At 33.6% G+C, this 23,149-nt stretch overlaps 2 protein-coding genes across 4 annotated transcripts in view; one reads left to right on the forward strand and one right to left on the reverse strand.

Annotated features, from left to right (window-relative positions):
- LOC118198867 (uncharacterized) overlaps positions 1-5,603 on the forward strand; it is a 120,287-nt gene extending 114,684 nt beyond the window's left edge. The window contains exon 7 of one of the 2 annotated variants that reach the window (XM_085810797.1): positions 5,429-5,603. In XM_085810797.1, coding sequence (XP_085666923.1) covers positions 5,429-5,588 — 160 coding nt within the window. In that variant the 3' untranslated portion in view covers positions 5,589-5,603. The remainder of the gene's footprint in view (positions 1-5,428) is intronic. The other variant, XM_085810798.1, reaches the window with a different exon arrangement.
- Adk2 (Adenosine kinase 2) overlaps positions 1-23,149 on the reverse strand; it is a 212,525-nt gene that overhangs the window by 10,317 nt on the left and 179,059 nt on the right. For both annotated transcript variants that reach the window (XM_085810799.1, XM_085810800.1), the window contains exons 9-10: positions 17,950-18,064; positions 13,816-13,902 (exon numbers count right to left, since the gene is read on the reverse strand). In XM_085810799.1, the coding sequence (XP_085666925.1) occupies positions 13,816-13,902; positions 17,950-18,064 (202 nt within the window). The remainder of the gene's footprint in view (positions 1-13,815; positions 13,903-17,949; positions 18,065-23,149) is intronic.

Below are 23,149 nucleotides of genomic sequence, written 5' to 3' on the forward strand. Positions count from 1 at the left end.
AAAATTTAAAGGAGGTTTATCCTATAAACGATACAATCCATCAAAAAGAGCGAGATTTGGTAAAAAAGTTTATAAATTACGCGAGTCCAGTACAGGTTACTGCTATAATTTCAAAATGTACACTGGCCGTGACAAAATACATACTACAGAAAATGCATCTGAAACTGTAGTCAAAGAATTATCAAAGCCAATTTTACACAAAGGACACACATTATATTTGGACAATTGGTATTCTTCACTAAATCTTTTTGTGATCTACTCAACAGTAAAACTAATGTCGTTGGAACAGTGCGCGCAAACGGAAAAAACATGCCAAAAGATTTCTTGAAAACAAAATTAAAAACAGGAGAATATGAAATGAGAAGCTGCAATGGATTACTGGCAGTAAAATGGAAAGATAAACGAGACATTTTTATTCTATCTATGAAACATACAACAGTAGCAATGACTGAGCAAATCAAAAAGCAACACAATCCTACTTGGAAACTAAAGTGTATCGTCGAATACAACAAAGGGATGATAGGAGTTCATCGACAAGATGAAATGCTAGCGTGCTTTCCTCTTATGAGAAAGTGTATGAAGGGGTATCAGAAAATTTTCTTTTACCTGTTTGACATGGCATTATTTAACTCTTTCATTTTGCATAACAAGATAAATATTGAAAAAAGACAGGAATATTCAGAATATAAGGTTAAAATAGCCAAATTATTATTGGAAAATACACCATTACAGAACTACAACCATAAAGGATAGTTGTCAAATGAAGATTTACCACTTTGCAGGCTCAACAGTGGAGTCATTTTCCCAAACATATAGATCCAACACCATCGAACCAACACCCAAAACGAAGATGTGTAGTTTGCACAAAGCAGACAACGTGGGAATGCAGAAAGTGTAAAATTGCATTACATGTTCCAACATGTTTTGAGAGATATACTGTCAAAGATTACTAAAGTTTTGTATTAAAACAAAAATGTTGTTATTAATGGATTATATAATTTGCAACAATAAATCTTTTTTTTTTTCTGTTTAATAATCAACCAACCATAATTATTTATCAAACATCTTGCAAAGTTAATTGTACCGCGCACGTGTATATACAAATTATAGCAAATTTGCGATTTGTACAGTTTCAAACGCTGAGCAAAGTTGTTTATGTCCCTGCATGCGACCGACTATGGTGTCACTTTTAGCCCGCACATTTGGAAATTAGATCGTAAGGGAAGGGGTTAAATGCTCCCAGGTGGACAATACTCCCACTTGGATAATGTGTCAAGTTGTGATGATGAGCATTAGTACAACATCTGTACTGCCTATGCTGTTTGTTCCTTGTGCATCTCTCATTTTGGATGGCCTGTCACAATTCGACAGTTTTTGACAGTACTGTCAGCATTAGCTATTTCACGTATAGCCAGGAAGTCAATGAGCTTTTCTACATTAGAATCCATGCACATAAAATGTGCATCTTGCAGGCAACATCTACTTAAATTTTGTCCTATTCACCACCAATTTAACAATTTCTGCTTGGTTTCCAGAACAAAGTGAGCAATCCACGTTTCATCACCTGTGATGATCCCATCATCATGGTATCACTGCAGAAAAGTCAAATGGTATTATTTTTATTTTTGCTTTTTGGGTTTGAAGCTGTTTGGTATCCATTTCAAACATAATTTTCAGAACAAAAAATGCTTTGTTATTACAGATCTAACTTTCTAGTTCACAAGGAAAGGATGGAAAAATAAAAATTGACATTTGGAACTGTTATAACTGTGATACTCTGAGTGAATAGGAAGTGTCAACTGTTGCTTATGACAGCTACTTATTTAAAACTCTCAGGCATGCACATTTGCATTTCACAATGTATGGTCAGCCTTTTCTTATCAAGTGTTGGAAACACACTTTCTGGATGCACTTTGCATGTGTATGTGATATATTTGCAGCAGAATGTCAAAAATCGAGTACCATGTTAAAAATTAATTAATTGAAGGTGTTTAGTGCTTCTAAAGGAGCCCCTGCTCTTTTTAGATGGTCTGCTTTATTTTGCACAATTAATCTTCAATATGATTATATCCTGAAAAAGTTAAATTTATTTGAAATTCTTTGCTTATTAACAGTCAGAAAGTACATTGCATTAATTGAATTACAGCATTGAATGTAAAAAAAAAAAAAAAAAAAAAAAAAAAAAAATCAAATGTTGGCAAAAGATTAAAAAAAAAAGCATATGAAAGTTTAAAAAAAATCGCATCTACGAGGGCTATCCAGAAAGTAGATTACGTTTTGCAATAAAAAAATAAACAAAGTATAGGAAACAAATTTTATTATATACAGATGAAAGCCACACTCAAATACTACTTTTCTACATAGTCACCATACAAATTAAGGCATTTATCGTCGCGATGTACGAGCTTGGAAATTCCTTCGTCGAAAAATTCGGCCGCCTGCGCCTTCAACCACTTCGTTACCTCTTCTTGCAGCTGTGCGTCGTCATCAAAACGCTGCATAGCCAGCCACTTCTTCGTTGCTGGGAATAGGTGGAAGTCGCTCGGTGCCAGGTCGGGACTGTACGGCGGATGAGGAAACAACTCCCACTTAAAAGATTCAAGAACTTTACGAGTGACATTTGCCGTGTGGGGCCGGGCGTTGTCGTGAATCAACAAGATCTTAGAGCTCAACATTCCTCTGCGCTTGTTTTGAATTGCTCTTCTGAGTTTTTGGAGAGTTTGGCAATACCTTTGAGAGTTTATTGTAGTGCCTCTTTCCAGGAAGTCCACCAAAATTACACCTTTTCTGTCCCAAAAAACAGTCGCCATCATCTTCCTTGCCGACATTGTTTGCATGCATTTCTTGGGTTTTTGGGGAGAACTTGTGTGCCCCCACTGCATTGATTGCAATTTCGTTTCACAGTTCACATGTTTCACCCATGTTTCGTCACCAGTAACGATGCGATCGAGTAAAGAGTCACCATCCTTATGGTAAGCATCCAAAAAGTTCAACGCTGCAGCCATTCGCTGATTTTTGTGGTCCTCTGTCAAGATTTTTGGAATCCATCTTGCACAAAACTTGTGGTAACCAAGCTTTTCGCTGATGATTTCGTGCAACAAACTTCACGAAATTTGTGGAAAACTCAAAGAAAGTTCCGTTATTGTGAAATTTCGATTTTCACGGACTTTAGCATCGACTTTTTCGAGAAGTTCGGCGGTCACTATGCTGGGTCTCCCACTTCGATCTTTGTCGTGAACATTGGTTCGGCCATTTTGAAATCTTATGACCCACTGACACACTCCACCTTCAGTGATAATGTTGTCCCCATACACTTCACGAAGCTGCCGATAGATTTCTATCGGTTTACAGTTTTTTGCAGTCAGAAACCTTATTACTGAGCGCACCTCGCGGGATTTTCAATTAACGCAGAGATTTCAAACCGTCACAGTATCTGAACGGAGCACAGCACGAACCTCTCACTAGCACGGCTAGATGCAGACTGAGCTGCGCAACGCTCTGACCCCAAGATGGCCGCGCTAGCCCCGCCCCTAGCGGACACAGACGGAAACGTAATCTACTTCCTGGATGGCCCTCGTATAAAGACAATAATAAAAGGCTGAAAACACTATCTGAATTTTATACTTCTCTCCTAATTTCAATTTTGCTTTTGTAAAGTTTAATCTTCTCTTTAGTCCAAAGGGATTTGAATCCCAAAGGACTATTAGTTTCGGTTTGGCATTTTGCGTCGGACTCGTAAATGTCGGTTCACTTTTCAAACTGTTGCCACAAAATGTTAGAGTCCTGCATTATATTTGAAGAAATTAAGTAATGAAAAATCTGCATAAATGTATGTATATTTCTCGTATTGTGATAAAACAACGGTACATAAGAGTCATCGAATTTTGAATAACGTAATCCTCCAACGAATATGAGCACGTGGAAGACCAAATTTGAAATTTGTTTTATGATCGATTTCCTGTTTTTTAAAACTTTGACGAATTTTTGATTAACAAACTCAAGGATTTCAAAGCGAGCAATGGCAACGTTGTGCAGAAAAAACATTTTTATCTTCAGCGCGTGAGTCTCTGTATCGGAAATTCTAAAGATATGCTTGTTTTAAAACTATTTTGCGATATTGCTGTTGCACTGGATCTTATGGTTTAAGTGCGAGGAACATGATATTTAATAAAGAAAGGTAACACACAAAATGTTAAAAAGGACGTAATTTAAAATCTGAAACATTTCAGATTTTGTTTTTATTTATTTATTTATTTTTTTCTTTTTGCACGTGTACAATTGATGACAGTATGTTTCAAAATACAGTAGTAATGCTTCAAACAAGGCTGATACCAAATAATTCTCAATATGGAAAACAACAAATTAAACAGCCTAATTTTTAGTACATTTTTGCCTTTACACACCATTATATGAGATGTGACACATACTGTTTCAGGAAATCAGTATATTTACAGAATTTGTTCTTTGTTATATTACCACCTCCAAAGTAGTCCCTCTACAACATTCACAAACTTCTGCATTATTCAGTGCTGCCATTGCTGGTGACATTCCTGGCCCTCCAGGAGATTATCCGTTTTCACTTGAACATCATTAACTGAGGTAAAATGGGTACCCTTTATACGCTGAGTAACAGTCTGACAACCTCAGTTATTTCCTTAATGCTGAATAAGATAATCAACACCTTAAAATTTTGATTTTTACATTCACGCTTTTTTGAGGTCTTGGCAATCCTGGACACTTCCACTGCATTAAATGGCACTTACTTTCAGGAATCACAAGTAAAAAATCCATGTTTCTGATTACAAAAGATACCAACAAATCCGGCTCGTTTTTAATGATTCATAGCTTGTCCACACACAAATGGTACTGTTTCTGGTTATCAGGCAGAACTTTTTGAACAACCCTTTGTACAAATCTTCCTCATGTGTAATTCCTTGGTTAAAATGCGTCAAACCATATTCCTATTCAAGTTAACCTACTCCGCCACTGTAGGAACATTTTATCTTCGGTCACCCTGGATCACCCTGGTGTTTTGAAAGTATACAGAGGAGATTACATCACCATAACAGTTATTATCAATTCCAGTCTTTTTTTTTTTTTTTTTTCCCCTAACTACACACTTAATGGAGATAATCTAAAAAAATTAAGACACAGTTTGGCATTTGCTAGTGTATAAATTATCATATTGTCTTATAATAAAGGCCTTGAAAAATAATTTTGCCACATCATATTTTAAGTTTATATGAATCATTAAAATTTTTTCAATAAATTAATTAAAAAAATTATTCCAATTTCAATTCAAATTAGGTATGTCATAACAGCGTAACACTTGGGTTTGTACTTTCTTGAAATTGTAATTGTTCTATGACTGTTATTATAAAATTTGTACTAAAGTATAATTTTAGAAAAGTAATATACATACTCTGCCTTTCAGGAAATTGATCATGGATTCTGAACTTGGAACTGGAGAAAATTTTTCAAAAATAAATTTAAACTTTCTAAAGTGTGAGTGGCTGAATTCCTATTTTAAATCAATATATACATACAGAGTTTTGAAAATATACTCTAGTAAAAACAGACATGTATAAAAGTTTTAAACTATCAAAACATTGTAAGCAAGCAGTATTTGTTTCTTATTCATGACATATGTAACTAAATTACATCTCATCATTGTTTCCGAAGTAGCATTTGCATATAAAGGGGATTATACAAGCTTAAGCTGTGTTTCCATAAGTGGGGGGACGAAATTAACGTAGTGGAGAATTTTTATTCATTATGCTAATTAATATTCTAATTTGCCAATCTCTCTAAAACAAAGAGCATCCTTCATTTGACTATCTATGAGTTGTAAATTTCTAAATTTGGAGCCGATCGCATTATTTGTTCCCAAGATATTAATTTTTCTTAATTAGAGAAATTGAGCCCAAAAATGCACAAAAAATTGGTAAATCTGGAACTTACCGGCCGATTTCTTTGAAATTTTGAATTTTAAACCCGCCAGGGGATAAAACGACTGATGGAATTGATTCCGCACTGATTTGCGAATTAGGAGCCTAATTAACGGGGTAATTAAAAATGCCCTAATACTCCTTTTTCTTTCCTTCGGATATCTTTGTGGACAGGCTGAGATTCGAAGGCAACGGATTTTGAGGGATTGCAGCTGTATCCGTTTTCCAGTTAGAAGCGTCAAGGCCATTAGCGGGGGACGAAATTAACATAGTGGAGGATTTTTATTCATTATGTCTAATTAATCTTCTAATTTGCCAATCTGTCTGGAACAAAAACCAAACCTCTTTTCAAAATTTGGCAATTATAAGATTGTAAATTGCGAGCCGATCGGACTGTCGGTTGCCGAGATACGTATTTTTTGTGCATTTTTCGAATAATTCGTGATTTTTGGATCTGAATAAGAAGAGCAACTTTGAGTAATACAAATTAATATGTCTAATAGCTTAAATCAGCATGCTCATTTGTGTTACTGAGCTACGTAATCATTCACTGCTTTTGTTATTATATATAAATGCATTAATATAATGTCTCCGTTCGCATAAAGCTAATATTAAATTAAATTTTAATTAAGAAATTTTAATTGCAAAAAAATAATAATTAAACTATTTATTTAAATTCCGATTAAATTTTTTTCGTTCAGGGTTTTAAATTGAATTTCTGTTGCTTGGATATGGTATATGGAAAGTTTTCTTATTATAAATAATTATGATTGATTACTTACATTAATATATATATTGATGCACCTTTGTGTGCGATTATGTTAAAGTTTATCAAAAGGAATTTTAATAACGAATCTACTGTTTGAATATAATACCCGAAAATTTTTGCGATTACACTTGGCAAAAAGCCTGAGCTGTAAAATCGCTGAACACTGGTAGTTCAGTCCAATTTTCGAATCTCGGCGAACGGGCTGGCTCCATAGGTGCTTTCGTAATCTTCCGTATGTGTAACGTGTATGCAGTATATTGTGGATGCATACGTAAATAAAGCGGGCGCAGCCCGCGCCAACTGCTAAACATTGGTAGTTCGGTCCAGCTTTCGAATAAAGGCGATCGGGCTGGCTGCATGGGTGTTTTTGTGATTTATCATGTATGCAGTATTTTCTGTACGTATACGCGAATAATGGGTGTTTTCGTGATTTTACACATGTGTATCCTGTATGCAGAATCTTCTGGAAGCCTACGTGAATAAAGCGGGCGCAGCCCGAGCAAAAGCGCTGAACTCTGGTAGTTCGGTCTAACTTTCGAATACCCGCGAAAGGGCTGGCTGCATGGGTGTTTTGTGATTTTAGGCATGTGTATTGTGTATGCAGTATCTGATAGACGGATACGTAAATAAAGCAGGCGCAGCCTGCTCAAATCCGCTGAACACTGGTAGTTCGGTCCATGTTTCGAATGTAGTTCGGTCCATGTTTCGGGCTGGCTGCATGGGTGTTTTCATGATTTTCCGCATGTGTATCGTGTATGCAGTGTCTTCTGGATGCATATGTGAATAAAGCGGGCGCAGCCAGCACAAAACCGATGAACACTGGTAGTTCGGTCCAACTTTCGATCCCGGCGAACGGGCTGGCTCCATGGGTGTTTTCTTGCTTTTACGCATGTGTATCGTTTATGCAGTATCTTCTCCATACATAGGTGAACAAAGCGGACGCAGACTGCTCAAAATTGCTGAACACTGGTAGTTCGGTTCAACTTTCGAATAACGGCGAAATTACAATTGAAACTCATGAACATTGAACAATGAAAAGCGGGCTTCAGCCCGCTAGTCTATACTATTAAAATCTGTGCGCGTCTGTCTGTGTGTTTGTGACATCATCTCCTCGGGAGCGGCTGGGTGCAGGGCTTAGCGGAAGGTACCGTTGGATTCATCGCATCCGTGGCTTGCCATGTTGACCATCGGCATGTTCGTGCGACCTTAATTAGCCGAGATATTAAATAAAAACTAATTTTCCCCCTACATTTCCCTACATTTTGCACTTTTTGTAGGGTTTTCCCCGTTTTAGGAATTTGGCTGCTTGCCAAATTCTTTTTTCTCGAATATCTACAGAACGATGCAGAGTTGAAATTCGAAACGCATATCCCCGGGTTCCAAAAAATTCTACGAATCCATCGATACCAATCTTATCTTCATACGACTTTCATCGGCAGAGATATTAATTAAAAACTGCGAAAACTTTAATTCATTTTTCGGAGTGGCAACAGTCTCCGAATTAGGTGAGATAAAAATACTTTTTCGAAAGCGATGGGGGGGGGCAGCTGGCATCCAATGGAGCGTTTTGTTGGCGAAAAGGTCAAAGTTCACGGATTTAGGAGAATCATTTAAAAATTAATAACTTTGCTTCTAATTAAGTTACCAACTTGAAACAAGTATCAACATTTAGATTTTTGCGATTTATTTAATGTTTTGATTCCTATTTTTTTAAAGATCTATTCATATTTAAAAATTAATAACTTTTCTTCTAATTAACTTACGGACTTGAAACAAGTATCAACATTTAGATTTTTGTGATATATTTAATGTTTTGCTTCCTATTTTTTTAAAGATCTATTCATTCGTGCTATATATCTCTGTTACTGTTCCTTTAAAAATTGCATTCACATTTTACACATTTTCAATTTTGTAAGTGATAAAATAGAAACACTCTCTTCATTTAGTTGTTGTTAATTGATTGTAGATTGGTTTATCCCATTGATAAGTGGTTTAAACTGCAATCAATGACAATAGCTACTATTTTTTTTTTTTTTTTAGATAAAGATTTTTTATGCAGATATTTAAACAAGAAGTTGAAATTACTATTTAAAATACTAATTTAAATTTTGACTAAAAATTTTTTTTCGTTCAGGGTTTTATATTGAATATGTGTTTCTTGGAGATGGTATATGGAAACTTTTCTTATTATAAATAATTATGAATTATTAATTGCATTAATTTATATATTGATACAATTTTGCGTCGGATTACGTCGAAGTTTATCGAAATTTCAGAGATTTTAATAATGAATCTAATGTTTGAATAATGAAGGCAAAATGTTTTGCGATTACGCTTTCTACATAGGCCCATTAGCGGCTGAGCGGTAAAGTTACTGAACACTGGTAGTTCGGTTAAACTTTCGAATCCTGGAAAACGGGCTGGCTGCATGGGTGTTTTCGTTATTTTCTGCATGTGTAACGCATATGCAGTTCTTCTGCATGCATACATGAATAAAGCAGGCATAGCCCGCGCAAAACCGCTGAACACTGGTAGTTCGGTCCAACTTTCGAATACCGGCGAACAGCAGGCTCCATGGGTGTTTTCGTGATTTTATGCATGTGTATAGTGTATTGAGTATCTTCTGGATGCATTTGTGAATAAAGTGGGCGCAGCCCGCACAAAGCCGCATAACACTGGTAGTTTGGTCGAACTTTTGAATCCTGGCGAACGGGCTGGCTGCATGGGTGTTTTCTTTATTTTCTGCATGTGTAATGCGTATGCAGTATGTTCTGCATGCAGAAGTGAATAAAGCGGGCGCAAAACCGCTGAACACTGGAGTTCGGTCCAACTTTCGAATCCGAGCGAGCGGGCTGGCAGGATGGGTGTTTTCGTGATTTTCCGCATGTGTAACGTTTATGAAGTATCTTGTGGATGCATACCGGAATAAAGCGGGCGGAGAACACTGGTAGTTCAGCCCAAATTTCAAATTCAGGCGTATGGGCTGGTTCCACGGGGGTTTTCGTGATTTTGCGCATGTGTAACGTTTATGAAGTATCTTGTGGATGCATATGTGAATAAAGCGGGCGCAGCCCACGTAGAACTGCTGAACACTGGTAATTCGGTCCAACGTTCAAATCCCGGCTAACGGGCTGGCTGAATGAGTGTTTTCTTGATTTTCCGCATGTGTATAGTGTATGCAGTATCTTCTAGATGCATACGTGAATAAAGGGGGCGCAGCTCGCGCAAAACCGTTTAACGCTGGTATTTCGGTCCAACATTCGAATCCCGACAAGCGTGCTGGCTGCATGGGATTTTTTGTGATATTCTGCATGTGTATCGTGTATGCATTGTCTTCTGGAAAAATACGTGAATAAAGCGGGCGGAGGCATCGGAAAACCGTTGAACACTGGTAGTTTGGTCACACTTTCGAATACCACAAAGGCATCCATCTCCTGAGGTAGCAGGCTTGCTCGCTAGTTTAATATAAAATTGTATGATAATTTTTTAAAATTCTTTGAAGTACTTTGTTATTACAAAAGAAGTCATAAAATAAGCATGCATGTAATAAATACATTACATGCATGCTTATTTTATAATTTCTTTTTATACATTTTTCTGACAAGGGTCACAGGACATTTTGTAGGCAGTGACATTTTACTGGTCATCCTGTTTCTAAAACATGAACAAACATATATGTATTTTTATTTACATATTTATTATTTACATGTATGTATGCATGTATACATACAATAATACATGTTGTATGTAGTGTATTAAAAACAATTTGTGTGCATATTTATACAAGTCACTGTTTTCTATAAAAAATAATTTCTCAATGTGTCATATATACTGTTCTTATGTCAGAAAATTACCTATTAGAACTGTCTAGTGTAGTTTTCAGTATACCAAAACAAGTACGTTATCTTTCCCCCCTTTTTCTGGCATAATAGCGGTATTTTTTATTATGAAGATCACAATACTTTCCTCTAAAAGCAAATGTACGCTATTTTTTATATGGCTTTCAAAAATAAGAGTGCATTTATGTATGCCACAAATATGAAAGTTTTACAAGACGGTTCTACCTTGAAAGAGTATAAAATTCATTTAAATTACTATAGCAATTAAATAGTTATTATGCTTCAAGATAATATATTAAAAAATATGAGTTCTATATAGGGAGAAATACTGTCAATATAGTATATGGCCTAGAATATTTTTTTATAAATCTTTAAGGAGATATATGTACACACATCTGGATTTACATCTAAGAAATTTAAGCAATATAGTATAAGTACATAAATCTAGGTTTAAAGTGCAAAGGGCATTTTAAACCTAGATTTATGTACTTTTAAAAGTGCAAAGGGCATTTTGGCATTAAAATAAAAAAATACCTCTTTCTTATACCAAGTTTCAGAAATTTGGAATTTTGTAGCAAAACCTTTGACCGAAAAAAATAATTTAAATAGTTAAAGCATGTAATTATGTAACAGGTATCATTAATGCAATAAATGGAACATAATTTAGATTGATATACTCATATAAATAGTTAGTTTTGGAATTTATCTGTGAGCTTAAATATAGGGGTTCATATAGAGACATTATATTATGACCACTCTCCATCTATAGCAATGGGCTCACCCAGGAACAAAAACATTATGGCTTGGCGGCTGGGAACATCAATATCAGAAATGGTGCATTTATTGGGCTGTGCACATATTGAAAGTAGTGTATGGATGGTGAAATGTCAAGTCGTTGGCCAGCAGTGTGTCGTCGATGATGTATTGATTCCAGAGGAGTGTGGAAATTGCTACGCATTGTTTGCCATGACCGAAGAGCTGGGACAGTGGTCACCCAGGCAGTGTTTCTCAACATAGCGTCTGCAGCCAGAGGCCAAAGCATGTCCCTGCACTAATGGCATGTCATTGCGAGCTGCCTCAGCAGTGGGCCAAGAAACATTGGAATTGGACACAGAGAAGAAAGAAAGTTGCATGGTTTGACAAATCACATTTTCTGGTCCATCACATCGACAGGCGGGTGCTAATATGCCCATTTCCAAATGAAACTGGCACAGTTGGATGGAGACAACTGCTGGTGGGGGGGGTATTATGGTGTGGGCAATGTTTTCATAGAGCACATAAGGACCCATAATCCCTATAGAACAATTCCTGACATCTGTGCGCTACATGATCATCATTGCAGACCAGGCTCTCCCATTCATGACAGCAGTATTTCCAGTGAGGGATGGTGTTTACCAACAGGATAAAGCATCATGTCATAAAGGTCGAATCGTCAGGGAATGATTCAAGGAACATGTCTTGGCCTCCAAATTCACCTGGCATTTATCCAATAGAGCATTTGTGGTCCCACCTGGAAAACCAAAGTTGTGCTGTCACATTACCCCCTCGCAATGTGCGGGAACTGCTGGACCAGTTGGTGAGCACTTGTTACCAGATACCTCAGACTAAGTATCAGCACCTTGTGGAGTCAATGCCATGCCAGGTGCTGGCAGTTTTGAGGGCTAAAGTTGGTCCTACATGTTATTAACAAGGTGGTCATAATGTAATGGCTCTTCGGTGTATGTTAGAATTTCTAAATGTTCATAAAGCCTTCCTTATGTTATTTATTCAAAGTTAGAAAATATATGTTCTCAGTTTTAATGTCATTTAATAAAATGTTGGTAATTGTTTATTTAGTGAGCGTGAATATAAATTTGGAACTGAAAAAAGGAAAGATTAAGCAAGATTTCATACATTTTATGCCACATTTCATTTTTTTTCAACTGAGGGGGTAAGAAAAAATTAAGATTGGAATCAATCAGTGAATTTAGTTTGCTAGCTTTTCCTTGTGTCAGTCACTAGTTTGTTAGTTGGATATACAGCTATGTAGTTCATATTGTTAAATAGGCAGAAACAAACTAATATGTGGTTTACCTGTTTATTTGTGCTATTTTTAGATCTACATTATATGAATAACTATAAATTAGAATTATGCATAACAAATGTTATACATAATTAGTGTTGCTTTCACATGAAATTACTCTATTGAATTAAAGTTGTAACTAAAATTATGATAGTGATTTTAAAATTAAGAGGATTAACTAAAAGCCATGTCTTAAACAAAAGAGAATGAAGAACATGTTTTTTTTTTTCAAGATAAATTAAAAATTATATATTTTTGTGGTGGTGTGCACTATAAAGTTTTATGATATATTTAATAAAGAAGTACCAGTTTGAAATAATACAATTTATGTAGCCATTACAAAATGTATCATAATATGTAAATTGAGGGGGAAAAGTTACAGTTCCTAAAATCTGGCTTACAACAATTTCTTTCTTTCCTGAAGCAGATCCAGTGAAGCTACAGTTCATGTAAGTTTTTCTCATGGACTCATCAGTGTTAAAAAACAATAAAAACTATTGATTGAGTGCAAATTAAGTCTGTTGAATTTCTTTATGCTGGCTAGCAATTATCCAAAAATGTGAATTTGTCAGCCAGTACAGAAGTAGAAAATATTTAAAAAAAAAAAAAAAAAAATCGCTAATGATAGATATCAATCAAGAAGAGAAAAGTATAGACATTTCAGCAGTTGATGAGACATCACATATAGACCACAACTTACCATTTAGGTACACGGTGTTAGCGATGAATTTGAAGTAACTGAGGGTAAAGATGAATGAAAGTATAAGAAATGCCAGGTTGAATGAGGAGCATCTACAGTCCATTATGAAAACAGTTTCTAGTAATTTTTCTCCAAGCATGCAAATTTTAAAATTAAAATGCCATCAAGTGTCAAGTTTTAGTAAGAAATAAATTTATAGTGATTTATATACAAGCTAGTGTATTTTTTGTGTATCCATTTATTAGAACTCTTCTGTACGCAAGAAAACTTTAATAAATAGAGGAATCAGAATAGTTTGTTGTCATTTATTCTCATGGTATATTTATTCTCATGTCATTATTTATTCTCATGGAAAATGTTCATAATCTGTTAAGGTATTTAGTGATTAATACAACATATATTGTAATGGGTTTCTGTTTATTGCCACTCTTATGTTATTATTTTAGAGCTGTACATGAAACATTCATTTTTACTGAAACAAAAATTAGCCAACATACCTCCCACAAAAGCATCACCTGCTCCATTGGTATCAACTATTTCTTCTGCTTTAACATATGTTACAGGGTATTTTGTGATTTTTCCATCTGTAAGAGATTCATGAATTCACTTAGGTTTTTCCGACATTATATAAAGAAACAGTTTCAGAAATGACTTCTGAATACATTTAAGAATAGAAAATTAAGAAATTATTTACTATGTCTCAACTAGAAAAATTTTTTTTTTAATTCTAAGATCATGTTTCACATCAAAACAAAAGGACAGATATTCACCATAATGGAAAATGTTTTTTTTAAACTTAATATAACAAAGCTATGTAAATGGAATTATTCCTTAGGTGTAATTTTTTTAATTCAGCCATGAAAAGCTCATGAAAGGAGAAATAATTTCTAAGAGGAATTAAATTTAATTTTTGAAACAAAAAATGAAGACTTTTTTTTTTTTTATAAAACTATATATATTTTTATCTTCTGAAAGAAGAAAAGTCTGAAAATATAATATTTAGCTAATGAATTCTAATCATAAACTATGGCAACATGTGTTGATATTGAAAAACTGTTTTCAGAATATGATCTGCTATGCAGCAAATTAAGAAATAAATTAGGAGTCGGAAAATCTTCAATGCTCATATAATTAAATAAAAAATGCCTATCATTTGCATTTAGTATATGAATTGAAAACAAGAATAAATTATTGTGATTATCTATGCAGGCTATTAAAAATTACTGATGTCATCCATGCCTTTGAGTTATAGTCCACTGGTACACTCTTAGTCCTTTAAAGCATTGAGGGTTTTTTGCCTCCTAATTATGAACTTTCCGTTTTTACCACACATACTGATGAAGCATAAAATGGTTACAAGACCTTTTGATATATTTTTGAATTTTTGATCTTTCAATTTTAAATAAATATTTATGTTGAGAAAATGCATGATGGTAGAGACCTGTTTCAGTAGCATTATAAATGTTTTCAGGACAGAACTTCATAGACAGCAGGTAAAACATTTTCTTCAAATGTATTTGTAAATACTTTTTTCATCGGCTAAACCAGCCTACTATTGCTAAAAAATTATGTTTTCCAATTTTTATGGCTTTCAAATTTTCAGCTTTTTGCTGCATTAATGGACTGTTCATTGCCACATGTCATTCCTGAACATTTATTAACCAAATTTTAAATGCTTTTTCAAATCTGTGATCTTTCTTGATTTTTTAGAGTTGATCTCAAAGATTTAACAATTCAGTTTTATTCCTTAAACTCGGATCATTATGCCTTTTTCTACACCCATATCAAAAATCACTCAAACTAAACTTAGTGGCACAAACAGCTCTTACAAAGCCATGGCCAGCAATGCCCTGATATCTCCTTTCTACACCGTGGGCTCCGGAGTGCTTGTGCATCTTAGCCTGTACAAGTGGTCAGCATGTTGCAGGACCCCCCGGTGTTTAGTCCCCAAGCGAACTTGGTACTTATTTTATTGACCCACTCCAGGGATGAAAAGGAGCCAACTTTGCCCAGCCCGGGGATCGAATCCCAGACCTGTGGTGCTGCTGTGCCGACGCTAGCCGCTGAGACACCGGCCCTCCAGTAAAAATCACTAAACAGAACAAAATAATGAGCATTTTCTAGATAGAATATTCGTAAAATATACTATTAAAAACAAGCTTTTTACACAAGCTTTTTCAAACTAGTGGGTCTTGATTCTTTTGTACGTGATTGATTGCCTTATATTAAAACCAAGCTATTTAGCAACTTAATTCCTTACCTGGCAACATGTCTCTGTTATTTAGCAATTTCTGTATGGTATTTCAACTGTATTTAATGACTTTATTTCAGTTTACAATATTTAATTTATAATATTTTAATAACATAATTGACTTCTAGATCAATAAGCAATGTCATTTCTAAGTTTTCATTTACACATCTGACTTTAGTAATTTGACAGCATCCAAATGATAGCATTAAGCAGTACCTACTCCAGATGATTAAGGTATACTACAAATTTCTCATCATGTACTGTATCATTCTTATGAGATTGGTTTACATGTTTGATATTTGCTTCCCTGTCTCTTGCATAGTTTTTGCAATACGTGAGCTTCCAAAACACACTTGTTGGATCCTTGTAGTCACTCTGTTATACAGCATAGTCACCATAGATAGATCCAACTTACTGACTCAGGCATTCTGTGTTTGAAAAGTTATTTTTGAAGCATCGAGGCTTTACTGTATAGCCTGTGCGTATGTGTATATATATATAATTATTATAAGAAAACTTTCCATATACCATATCCAAGGAATTCAAATTCAGTTTAAAGCCATGAATGAAAAAATTTTTAATAGAATTTTAATTAGTATTTTAAATAGTAATTTCAATCTCCTAGTTTAAAAAAATCTGCTAAGAAAAACCTTTCATCGTAAAAAATCTATCATTGTCACACATATATGAAAAAGAATTTAGAAAAATCTTTTAAAAATGTAAATACTGTCTTTTGAATTGAAATCATAAGTAAAAAAGCTGAAAAATCTAATAAAAATGCAAACAGAAACAAGTCAACATATGAAAAATTAATAACAAATGAAAATTTGATCCAAAAACATAAAATAAAAATAACAAATAATTAAAAATTGTTAGTTTTTAAAATATGTAATTAGCTCAATGAAAGTTTAGAAATGAAAAAATAATTCAGTGTGCTCAGTAGCAAAAGACTATTGTTAAGCCCAATATGTGCTAAGTAATGAAATTAGATTAACTGTGAATTTTAAACTGATCAATAATAATAAAAATAAGTAAAAAAAACTTCTAATGTAACATAAAATATGGTGCAATAAAAATGAATATTTGTAAAAGGAAAAAACATTTAGTACACTTCAGGAAAATGAATGGTAAAAGTTGTAGTGCTTAGGACTTTTTAGTCCTTTGACTGGTTAACTTTTTTTTTTTTTTTTAATTTGGCGATTGGAAAAGTTGTAGAACTTGGTGTAAAAATATTTTTGAAGAAACTGCTATAAACTTTGAAGAAGTTAAAAAACAACTGTGATGAAAAGAAGTGTGTGGTATTAAAAATGTGATGCGGAGAGGGCAGTGTCTAGTACACTGTAAGCAAAGTTGTGAGCAATCATACAGAATGCAAATGAGGAATTTAGCAAAAACATTACAAATTTATAGGTAACCTAAAAGAGAACAAAGGAAGAAAATGAAAAAGAAAATATAACTCACTCAAGAGGAATTTCTAAGAAGCTGAAATAGACCCATTTTGTTAATAAAAGAGAATTATTAGACAATTTAAATTAAAACTAATGTAAACGTTTTGACAAGAATGCATAATTCAACTGTGTTAAGAACATCCAGATTCTACTGCTATAATGGCTGACAAACTGCAGTTAGGTGGCGGAAATAATTTTTAGATTAACAATTATAGTTTAGCTAGCTGTTTTTAAATGAAAGTATGTGGAATTTTAATACTATTTAGCATTTTAATTAATAAGCTAAGGTCTTTTGTAAAATCATTACTGCTATTGCAAATACTTTTTATTCATTAATGATAGCAAATAATTTTTCTGCAGATATTGGAATCCCAATTAATTAGGTTTATTCTGAAATTGAAAAGTCTTCTTATATCAAATAAAGTAATAATGTTGTGATTGTCAATTTCTAGGTTAAGATAATCTGCTTTCGTTTCATCTATGTGAGTTTTATTGAGGCATTTGAAGGATAGATATCTTGTTTTTCAATTTCATCGTAATAATTATTGGCAATTACGTCACCTACATGCATGTAAATAAATTTCAAAAGTTCTGGTTCATGGTAATTTTAAATACAATTCCTTAAAGGAGAGGAACAGGTTACAGATGGCAGTGAATAGTTAGTACTCGTATGAATATCATTAATTCATAGAAAATTTATATTTTAGTTTTATACATTATATACAGAGGAGGATAAATCACAACAACTACACGAAATAAGACTGCAATATTTTCATTATTTTAATATACCAAAAATCTTAATACTTTTTGCAAGTGAATGAAAAATTATGTTATACAGAAAACAGAACAGCTATACACTGCAGAATTTTGCAATAAGTAATATTTCTTCTGAAAACAAAACTACATAAAAAATGCCAAATATTATACTGTACCTGTAGCACAAATAATTGGATTCTCTTCCTGAGTAATGATTACAATTCGAGATCTTTTTTCATTTTCTTTTGGCAAGCTCTGAATCTGTAAGGCTATTTCTTCTATGTTTTCAGTCTGAATATTAAATGCATAAGGTTAAAATTACTCAATACTTAAAGATTTGTTGTTACCAATTACATAGTGCAAATAAGCTGCTACATTTTCTAAATTTTAGTTCATTTAGACATAATAAAAATTTTCAGCATACAACTCACAGTTCAGATACAACTCCATTTTAAAGTTCTAAATATGATGCCATATGTCTGTTTCTTTCTTCACATGGAGTAACTTTCTAGGTATAAGATGTGGATAAGATGTGGAATAAAAACTTTCTCCCCCTTTATGTTTAAGTTGACATTTTTACACATATTTTAAAGGCATGAGATAAAAATCTGTAAGATGTGTAATTTTAACTTTTGAAATGTATATTTATATTACCAGCAATGTATGAAACACCAACACTATAGAATATAAGCATTTTATAGAATTCCTGGCATTTTTAGGAAAACTATGAAATATGAGTATTATTATTCCCTAGGTGTTGTATATAATACTTAGTAAAAAAAAGTGTATACATCTATAATAAATCAGACTGGATTGAATTTAAAGCAGTAAACAAAGAGCGCTATTCTACCCAACATTTCTTCCTGAAGACTAAAGATGAACTACAGTACAAAGTCCGAAATCCGGATTCGTCGGGGCTTCGGTGATTCTGGATACTAGATCATCAGTTTAAATCTAGTAAGATGGCATGTAGAAATTATAAAATTAAAAATATGAAATCGTGATTTATGAAGTATTTATGATCTAAATAAAGAGTATCAAAATTTACACACACACACACACACCCAAAAAAGGAGAAGAAGCTTATTTGTTTACCTTATTAAACATTTCTTTCAATGTAAGTTGTTTAAGTTGCTTCGTTTTTTGTGCTATTACTTTCTCTTTAATCTGTAGACAAACATAATCTCTTGTTCAGTTACACTGTTGAAGTCCTGTAACTGCTGTGACGAGAATTCTGACTAACTTGTGAATCGAAATTTTTTCATTTTCAGCAACTTCTCTGTCACTATTGGTAGCGGTATTTTCTGGATCTTTCGCCATTCATTAACTGACTGTGACTGAGGAGCATTGTCATCACAATGAAAAACTTTTTTTATATTATCTTCATTTATTACCGCTGTCATCACAACGAAAAACTTCTTTTATATTATCTTCATTTATTGCCGCTTCTCCACATTTCTTACATACCACATATTAATTTATTACTGCTTCTCCACATTTCTTAAATACCACATATTTGTATATGTGGATATTCTGCACATATACAAAATCTGTTAATTGGAAAATTTCACCTTTGCTTTGCGATATCTGAAAACCTTTAAAATTCGTGTCTATCATTCACTATACATATTTGGCTCTACATCATGATCTTGGCGACTAATGACAAGTTGTTCCGTTAAATTCTATCGCACACTGAGACAATTAAGCCTGAATTATACTAGTTATTTATTATACTTATGTCTATTTCTTGCACATGTTTAAGGCTTATCAGACTTCTGAATAAATTAATTCCCACATATACTTAAGCCTTATTGAGGGCTGGCGCTAGATATCTTACTGCCTGAGGCAGTCTCCTGTGGGTCCTAAATTCTTGACTCAGTGTGATCATACGAGCCCTGGTGCTGGTTCTGGGTTTATGTGAATAACAAATCAGTTATTTTTAATTCAAATAGCCCTAAATGTAATACAGTCAAAAGTCGTTAATTCGGACACCCATAATCCGGAATGATCTATAATCCGGATCTCAAAGCTAAAATCTTTCTGCACATGCGCCGCGTTGACGCATGCACATAGGCGTTTTACGCGTGCGCGCAAGACATTTACGACTGCGCATATGTGTCTGCGCAAGCGCAGAATACGTTTTCGTGTGCGCGTTTAATGTAAAACGGACGGTATAAGCTAAAATGATCTATTTCAGTTAATGTTGATGATTGCGTCGTTCCTTAATCTTCGAATTGGATCCGGCTTATTATTTTTTGCAGACAGTAAGAGCAATTTTATAAAAATAAGCTTGAACTTTCGATTATGTCAAATAGAATTTCCGATGCTGGAGCTCCCAAAGGATCTAGAAAACGAAAGTATGCTTCGATGTCCATCAAACAAAAAACGAATTGCTATAAAAAATGGATAAAGGCATATCCTTTGTTTATCTAACGGTTCCGAAATCTGTTTATCAATTTCACGCTGCTCTGCGCGGGGGGACGTTGCGGCGCGCAATGAACTGGAAGTTGATTTGTCAGCACTATCGTTATCTTTAGGGCAGATGTTTTTATTTTATTCGGCTTATAATTCCTTACTAAATGTAGTATTTAATCTCAATGTACTCCGTCTTTGATAGGATTTAAATTAAATTCCTCTTCATTATAAATATCACGAATACAAATCAAATAGTTTTCTGGTTTCAATTTTCTAATTTCGGCTATGCGTAAGGTATGCTTTACGCATGCGTGCGCTGAAAGAAATGTTTAATAAAGTAAACAAATAAATAATAAGCTTCTTTTTTTGTAAATTTTGATACCCTTTAGATCATAATTGCTCATTATTTTATAAATTACGGTTTCATATTTTTAATTTTATAATTTCTGCATGCCATCTTACCAGATTTAAACTAATGATCTATAATCCGGAATCGCCGAAGTCCCGACGAGTCCGGATTAAAGACTTTTGACTGTATTTGAGTCTATGAGTATCATCAACAAAATCTATTTTTAGCATATGGAAAGAAATTTTTGTTAAATTTTTCCTCTTCAACATTTTCTAGCACATTTAACTTAAACCTGTAATCATCGCCAAGCATAATGTCAACATAAAAGGTTACCATACTCCTTTATTATTCAATTACTAACATAAAAAAAAAAATTAACGCTGATTTTTGTTGTTTGACTTCTGAATTAGTATTTATTTGGGATGTTATTGTGTCTTAATTGTAAAAAAAATTATTTAGGCTTCGCTACTCGAGTCATTACTCAAGTTGTCATGTGTTGATAAACATGCGGTGATGAAAGGAAATTGTAATAAATAATGATTCACCAGGTTGGCATCAGATTAACAATGTATCTATGTGGACTTTCAGTTTGAGATGTGGACCAAAGCAGATAGGCAGCAATGAAGGCAAATTACTTATTGTACAAATTTATGCTAAAATGATTGTTTCTTCAATAGCAAGGTATTTTATTTAGTGTGGAAATAAAATTAAGAATTGGGACTCTCTAGACGTTTTATAGCCTACGGGGAAAATGTTGTTAGTGATTTTGAGGTCCGGATTTTAGATCATTCCAGATATTGGATGTTCAGATTTCAGACTTTGTACTGTACTATATACACACAATTATGACATCACATCTTCATTTTACAAATAAACACTCCTGCCATCTATTGGCATTTCTGAGGATACATAAACTTATATTTAACACTCCTTCCCATACACCTGCAAACGGATGCATCAATTCTACTGAACTTCAAGATTATAAAGTCTTTCAGTTGGTCTTCTAATAACACCCTTATCCAACTGAATCTCATAAGATCTAATTCTACGATCTCTTCCATGAAATAGTTCTTTAATACTAGCTAACTTCCAGTGAATAGCATTTCACATTATCTTCTCGTATAACATCATTAATTTTAAACATGGGAGAATTTTTTTGAATTTTTGAAAACATGACTGATCTTAATTCTAACAAAAGAAAACCTTTCTCCCATGTTTGGAAAGGGTTCAAGACTTATATATTTTTTCAGGGTCACTTTCTTTCGATGCCAGTATTTCCCGTTCTTTTCACCAAAAATATGCAAATTTAAAAGAGTTTCTCCTTTTACTGGTAAGTTTAATTTTTGTGATACATCTTCCTGAATCGCAGAGATTTGGCTCCCGCCATCAAGAAGATGTCTCACAATACAATTGTTATTTCCATCTTCAGTCACAGCATTCATTGTTTGAAGCATAATATTGCATCCAGTTTAAGCAGAAGAATTTTGAGTTTTTTGAAGAATTTGAATTTCCAGTTTAAGCAGATGATGATTCGGTTTCCTTATTTTTTTTTTTTTTTTTTTACACTGGAGATAGCTGATGTGGGATTTACACAAACACTTTTATGATGTTTATCGTGGCAATTTTTGCAGGAAGCTTGTTTGTTCTTGCACTTGATTGCTAAATGTTTATACCCAAAACACAGAAAACACCTTCTAATACGTTTTAAAATGTTGCATTTCTCTTCAGAGTACACTTCAGTACATTTGTATTTCATTTTGTATCCAATCTATGACAAAGCTGAAGTAGCCAGAACTTTTGGTTTATAATTTGGATAAGCTTTTGTGCATTGTTCATGTTGACGAATGCAAGATTTCGGATTGGTTTTCACATAGTTCATTAAACTTACAGCTTCTTGGAAATTAACTTCCTTTTTTAAGAATTATATAAGTTCCTTTATATCAAATCTTGCTTACATTTTTGACTTAGATTAAATTCTGAATTTAAGTCCTCTGGGAATTTTTGCAAAATGATTAGACAGAGAATATTTCCTTAACTTCCAGAAGTGACATTAAATGATTCTAAACTTTGAATGTTGACTTCGCATTCATCATACAGTATACGCAATGCTTTAATATTTGAAATAGTCACCATTGATTCAAAAGATAACTTATTCATATGTGAAGCGATGACAACAACTTGTTTTCTAAAATTTATATTGCAGAATCATAATTCTGTTCACTTAAAGTGAAACCAGAAAGGGCAGCTAAAGCATTACCGCTATGTAAGGATTTTAGTTTCACACATTTTTCAGTTTTTCTCAGTCCACTATTATTGTCAATTGTATTTTTGAACTGGTTCCAAAAATCAAACCATTTACATGAATCTCTATAATAAGTTCCAATTTGCAGATGTGCCAACTTTACTGCTTTCATTTCATCTTTAAGTGTAACATTCGCTGTTTCGTTCTGATTATTTGCGTTCAAGAACATTCTAATTTTTTTTTCTTCATAAATCATTACATTCATCCTCTCCATATAACAGATTTATCCCAGTATTCTTGACTTAGTGTAACTTCATTTTCAATGTCCTCTGAAGTTAATTTCGTTTCAATTTCTGAATCTAGGCTTTTC

This window comes from Stegodyphus dumicola, chromosome 2, assembly GCF_044657685.1.
Source record: "Stegodyphus dumicola isolate Sdum_Otavi_A_Nest chromosome 2, ASM4465768v1".
Lineage (NCBI taxonomy): Eukaryota > Metazoa > Arthropoda > Arachnida > Araneae > Eresidae > Stegodyphus > Stegodyphus dumicola.